At 35.7% G+C, this 6,946-nt stretch overlaps 1 protein-coding gene across 2 annotated transcripts in view; it reads right to left on the minus strand.

Annotated features, from left to right (window-relative positions):
• Nucleotides 1–1,485: 1,485 nt before the first annotated feature.
• Nucleotides 1,486–6,946, minus strand: part of cisd1 (CDGSH iron sulfur domain 1) — a 5,651-nt gene continuing 190 nt past the window's right edge. Inside the window, exons 2-4 of one of the 2 annotated variants that reach the window (XR_015505024.1) lie at nucleotides 5,524–5,729; nucleotides 2,650–3,106; nucleotides 1,486–2,494 (exon numbers count right to left, since the gene is read on the minus strand). Coding sequence is in view for 1 of the 2 variants with exons in the window: in NM_200605.1 (NP_956899.1) it covers nucleotides 3,017–3,106; nucleotides 5,524–5,729 (296 nt within the window). In the remaining variant the exon portion in view is untranslated. 2 annotated transcript variants of the gene reach the window in all.

The raw sequence follows: 6,946 nt of genomic DNA on the forward strand, positions 1-6,946 counted from the left end.
ACTGATGGAGCGCAACGCGTCGGGTTACTGAATGAATCGTGACGTCACAGAAAGGTCCACCAATCAAAGTTGGCGTCAGCACAGGTTGAGTTCTTGAGCGTCGCGTCTTTTTTTTTTTTTTGCTAACATTTGCCCAACAATACAGGTGTGAAGAATAACTGTGATGAACAGAGAAACAGGAGTTGGGAATATTGCCCAACAACATTTCAGTAGTGAGTACAAGCAACAGAGAGAGAGAGAAAAATGAATGAATAAATATATTAAATATTACAAAAATTGCTAAATATACAAAACCAAGTATAAGATAATAAAGATTAAAAAAGCCAAGGAATTCACAGCATAAATAGCATCAGTACGAATTATATAAAACACAACAAAAACAACACATATTCAATGTTTTAGTTGCTTTTATGTTAGAAGAGGTAGAGAGAGACTTAGGCTAATTCTTGATATCTGTTTGAAAATGAAAAAAATTAGGGGTGATATTCATTACATTGCATTAATAGCTTGAAATATATATATATATATATATATATATATATATATATATATATATATATATATATATATATATATATATATATATATATATATATATCACACGGGTAGCAGTGCGATATGGCTGTATATCGGCAATGGTGGAAGGCATGCGTCTTAGTGCCCCCACCAGTGCCGATATACAGCCATATCGCACTGCTACGAGTGTCATATTGCGTTTATACAACAGTTTGACGGCATAATTGTGTATATAAAAACAAAATCAAACATGGAGATTCTCAAAAACCCTTGTGTGAGGAACTACTTTCTTCCACGTTGGATTCAAATCATAGGCTGACAGTTACACAGCCGAGCAAGCATCTTTTAAACTTTACATCTGTAGATCTGTAGGTGAATTGGGGAAACCGGAGCACCCGGAGGTGAATGCAGGGAGAACATGCAAACTCCACCCAGAAACGCCAACTGAACCGAGGCTCGAACCAGCAACCTTGCTGTGAGGCGACACCTACTGCGTCACTGCCTCACCCATCTTAATGATTATCAATTATCTGAAATCCTTAATTAAACAAAAGCGTTTTCATTCTCAGCAAGAAGGTCACTGGTTCGAGTCCCGGCTGGGTCAGTTAGCATTTCTGTGTGGAGTTTGCATGTTCTCCCTGTGTTCACGTGGGTTTCCTCTGGGTGCTCTGGTTTCCCCCACAGTCCAAACACATGCACTATAGGTGAATTGAAAAAACTAAATTGGCCGTAGTATATGTGTGTGAATGAGAGTGTTTCCTAGTACTGGGTTGCAGCTGGATGGACATTCACTGTGTAAAATATATGCTGGATAAGTTGGCAGTTCATTCCGCTGTGGTGACCACAGATTAATAAAGGGATTAAGCCAAAAAGAAAATGAAAGAATGAGTTGGCGGTTCATTCCGCTGTGGCGACCCCTGGTGAATAAACAGACTAAGCAGAAGGAAGATAAATGAATGTCTCCCAACATCGGTTTCACATTGTTTATTTAACATCAAACTTGTACATAGAATTTTTCTAAGAGACAGCGAAAAAAACAGGTCATCACAATGCTCGATGTAACATATACTTTTGTTGTTCTGCTATAGAAACAGACCAAGTACATCTTTACGCATGAGAGCCAAAGTCTGCCAAATTATATTTTAAATTGACATAAAACAGGACCCAGCAGATCCAGAGCACAACTCAACACATTCAGAGAGATTCGATTTCATTTCCAATACACTAAATGTCAGTGATTAGTTAAGGTCACATGTGAATTTATTAGGCAACACACTCGAAAGGACACAAGAAGCTGGACGTTTGGTTTCCATTCAACATTTACATTCTGTCACAACAAACAAGACTAGGTTTCAACTCATACCAAGGTGTTTTTTCTTTGTTCAAGTTTAATATGTATCATGTCTACTACAGTAACATGACCAGTGTTTAAGCACAGGAACACATTTAGAAGTGTTTAGCTGAACCAGAATACATCAGTCATCTTATAAAGCCTTTAAGCAGATAAGAAGAGAAAATAAATATGTATTGCTAAACCACCACCCAGATATATTAGAACAGGGGTGTACAAACACTGTCCTTGAGGGCTAATGTCCTGCATAGTTTAGCTCCAACTTCCTTCAACACACCTGCCTGGAAGTTTCTAGTATTTCTAGAAAGAGCTCGATTAGCTGGTTCATGTGTGTTTAATTGGGGTTGGAACTCAAATATGCAGGACACCGGCCCTCCAGGATTGAGTTGGGGCACTCCTGTATTAAAATATATACACACTGCAAATAATGCTTTACTTATATATGAGTCTTGTTTCTAGTCCAAACATCTAAGAATTTTTTGCATCCAGACAAGTAAATAATAATGTTTTATTTTCAGAAATAATATGTCATAATTAAGTGAGTTTTGCCTTAAAACAAGCTAAATAATCTGCCAATGGTGTAAGCCGCCCGTGTTTCTCAACCATGCTCCTGGAGGACCACCAACACTGCATGTTTTGGATGTCTCCTTTGTCTGTAACACCCATTTCAAGTCTGTTAGGTTCTGCTAATGAGCGGTTGATCTGAATCAGGTGTGTTTGGTTAAGGAGACAAGGAAAACGTCCAGTGCTGGTGGTCCTCCAGAAGTGTGGTTGAGAAACACTGGTTTAAGCAAATTAATCTTGCTATCGGTTTGAAGTCTGTTTTTTTATGATCCCTTTGGCAGATAATTAAGCTTAATTTGAGAAAATATTCACTTATTTTGTACTTGTTTAGACAAAGCCTCTTGATTTAAGAATTTTTTTTTACATATTTTGACGACAAACAAGACAAAAACTCTAAGAAAAGCATTTATTTGCAGTGTATTATAGGTCTGAGAGCAGATCACAGGAAACTCTCAACCATATAGTATCAAACACACACACGCAAGGTAATATAATACCACTTTTAATCCCACCACCCCAGAACACACACACACACACACAAAGCGAAAATACATGAATCTCTATCACTGAGAACAGTGGAAATGCTCAGGCCTCTTTGCGTTTGATGATCAGAGGACCGACGTTGTCTCCCGTTTCTTGATTGTGTTTAGCATGAGCTCCATCGCAGAATGGAAACTGGAAGAAAGAGACATTTGATTAGAAAAATATGATTGCAGGTTAGTCAGCAATATCACCGAGACTATAAACCGCATGAGTCTCACAACTCAAATTATCAAATCTAAGCATGCGAGTTTGGGGAACTGAGATTTTATGAAAGAAAGAATGGATGGAAGAATGAATCATATTAAGGGCGCCATGGTGGCTAAGTGGTTAGCACTGTCGCCTCACAGCAAGAAGCAAGGGCATCTAAAAAACGTATGTGAAAATAAATAAAGGATGTGCCGGAATAGTTGGTGGTTCATTCCGCAGTGGAAATTTTTACAGTATTTCCAACTATATTTTTTTCTTCTAAAGAAAGTTGGTTTTATTTCGGCTAGAATAAAATAATTTCTTTTTTTTAAACCATTTAAATGTTAATATTATTAGCTCCTTTAAGTAACCATTGTTATACAATAATTTACCTAAATACCCTAACTTGCCTAATTAACCTAGTTAAGCCTTTAAATGTCACTTAAAGCTGAATACTAGTATCTTAAAAAATCTAGTCAAATATTATTTACTGTCATCATGGCAAATATAAAATAAATCAGTTATTAGAAATGAGTTATCAAAACTATTATATCGAAAAATGTGTTGAAAAAATCTGTTCATGAGTTCATGGCAGTTTGATTTACCCTTGTAAAACATGACTTGCAAGTTTTGCAGGAGCTAAAGGGAATGCTAACAGACAGGTTAAAGGTAAACGCCTGGATTCAATCACACCCAGGTGCAAATGTAGACACTTCTTTTATTTTATGAAGGTTAGTTTCAGGAACCGGCATTTGTAGAACGTTCAATCAATAGTGCAAATAGTGTGATTTTAATTTGGACAGCAGGCAGCGATACACAAACTCTCTTTTTCAGTATTGACCCTTTCCACAAGAATGTTACGATGCATTTAACAGTCAGTCATCGTTAGGCATGCAACAATTATAGATTTTGGTTGTACTATTATAGTCTGAGAAATAATCACAGTTTGTTGGTTATCACGATTATTATGCCTTCATTCGTTTCAAAACACTACTAGTTCAGAAAATCATACGAAAGCTCCTTCTATTTTAAAGTGTTATTTATTGCTGCACAGTAACCAAATAATACAACACAAAATAGCAATAATAAAAACAAAAAAAGTCCATTTCGCTCTTTGGACTTAGAAAAAAGTAAAAAAAGTTTCTGATTTTAATCAAAAGTTATAATTTTACACTTAAAATAAATGACAGAACAATGAATAAACAAATCGATAAATTAATTGTATTTGTCTAATGTAAATCTAATCTATATATTAGCTAAGTATTTAAATGAACTGTTGTTATCATCTTTGTTTATATATACATAATCATTTTTTAAAAAAACGTAATAATTCGTCTAACACAGGGGTGCCCAAACTCAGTCCTGGAGGGCCGGTGTCCTGCATAGTTTAGCCCCAACTTGCCTCGACACACCTACTTGGAAGTTTCTAGTATAGCTAGATAGAGCTTGATTAGCTAATTTAGGTGTGTTAAATTGGGGTTGAAGTTAAAATCTGCAGGACACCGGCCCTCCAGGATCGAGTTTGGGCACCCTTGGTCTAACACATCTTTTGCTTACATTGCACAGAAAGAAACCCACAACTCTCACCACTACAGCCTGAGATGTTTCAACTGGGGGCGCATGGAAGGCACAAGCGCAGCGCTCCCTTTATATTTCTTCCATTAGAAATAACCAACTTGTGCGCGGAAAAGATGCCATATGTGAACGGCCCACTCCTGGTAGGCATCTCAGCCATAGTTAATCCAGTGTGCATGCGTAATAGCCTCAGTGTTTAAACCCAGAACTACTGTAGCACACAGTTGACAACTTATTAGTTACTTAGTTTAGTTGCAGCAGTTTCGTTCTGTGCAATAGAAACGCTGCGTTGAGAAGCCTTTACGTTTATTAACCGTGACAAATTAAAAGAATTTAATAGTGAAATCATGGTTGCATCCCTAGTCATCATCTTAGATCCTTAAAGTTTTTAATATTTCGATAAAAAGTGCATATATTTATATGTATGTCTTATATCGTCTTTGCATTAAATTACAAAAAAACTAATTAATGCTCATGCAAGGTGTTTGTAATGCAGCATCTATGGACAAAACAGAAAATTTGACATTGTTCTCTCTTCCGGCTGCCGTTTTCAGTCTCACACGATTTTTTTCCTTTATCTGAAAGTCTTAACAACACCAACACTTTTTTATTTTATTATTTCAGCAAGTAGGAATGTAAAAATATTAGTTGTTGTGTTCTCCCATTCACTGCACTCTAAGTTTGCCCAACTATGACAACTTCCACTACTGAGAAACCCGGAAATGTGAATAAAGCTCCATTGTGATTGATAATGTCAGGTGGAAGGGTTTCATTAAGTTCTTGCTCACCTTTTTGGATCTCCAGCACCTACAGTACACCGCTTTGTCACCCAGGTCCTCGATGTCAAACGCATGCACCACTTTGGGGTTGTCTTTCTGCAGATCAAGGTTGACTTTTGGCTTTACACATTTGGAATTGTGGAAAAATGTTTTGTAGACGAGGAGTCCCACTGCTGCGGCTCCGAACGTCACAGAAACCGCAGCGATGATCTCAGCTGGAGAACAAGAGAGATTTTACCAAACACACATTCATCTACATCTGTAATAATAATAATGGTAAATATTAATGCAGGGTTTCTGCAGGATTCATCAAGTCAATATTAAGAGTTTTTAAGACATTTTTCAGACCATGAATACAATTTCAGACTTTTTTTTTAAGTTTTGGCCTGTGGATTTTTTTTTTACTTGTCCCATTAAAATTTTAGTTATTTCTTAGCCAAATATTTAAAATAATGTGAAACAAGCAAATTCTAGTTATATACATACAGTTGAAGTCAGAATTATTAGTCCCTCTTTTTTTCTTCTTTTTTTAAAAATTCTCAAATTATGTTTAACAAAGTAAGGAAATTTTCACAGTATGTCAGATAATATTTTTTCTTCTGGGGAAAGTCTTATTTGTTTTTCCGACTAGAATAAAAGCAGTTTTACATTTTTTAAAAAACATTTTAAGGTAAAAATTATTAGCCCCTTTAAGCTATAATTTCTCGACAGCCTACAGAACCTGCCTAGTTAACCTAATTAGCCAAGTTAAGCCTTTAAATGTCACCTTAAGCTATATAGAAGTGTCTTAAAAATATCTAGTCAAATATTACTTACTGCCATCATGAATTAAATGAGTTATTAAAACTATTACGTTTAGAAATGTGTTGAAGAAATCTTCTCTTTGTTAAACAGAAATTGGGGGAAAAATAAAGGGGGGCTAATAAGACTTCAACTGTATCTACTTCACATATTGCTATAGATAGAGCATATTAAACTATGGATAAAATGACATTGTTTAAACTGCAACACAGGATTACATTTTAGGTACTAAATAAAAAGCTTATATTCATTTTATGAAATAGCACTTATGATATCGTATCACATATAATGATGTATTTGAAACTTTAAACACTGAAACTGCCTTACATTAATAATGATAACGAAATCCAAGTCAGTTACTGAAACTATATTTAATTTATGACAACTGATACGATCCGAGATGGTCTAATAAGCTCTCAACAATAAAAGCTCAAATGAGAAACTGTGAGACATCTAGGACTAATAATCCACACAATGCAGTCTGTTTACATGTATTGGCCAATTCTTCAAATATTCTGATTTACTTAATTTGTTTATTTGATGTTAAACTGCTGCTAGAGTCTGACTACAGAAATACAACACATCCAGCATGAGAATAACAGCACACACACCCCAACTATACACATCTAAC

This window comes from Danio rerio, chromosome 13 (assembly GCF_052040795.2).
Source record: "Danio rerio strain M-AB ecotype USA chromosome 13, GRCz13ab, whole genome shotgun sequence".
Taxonomy (NCBI): Eukaryota; Metazoa; Chordata; class Actinopteri; order Cypriniformes; family Danionidae; genus Danio; species Danio rerio.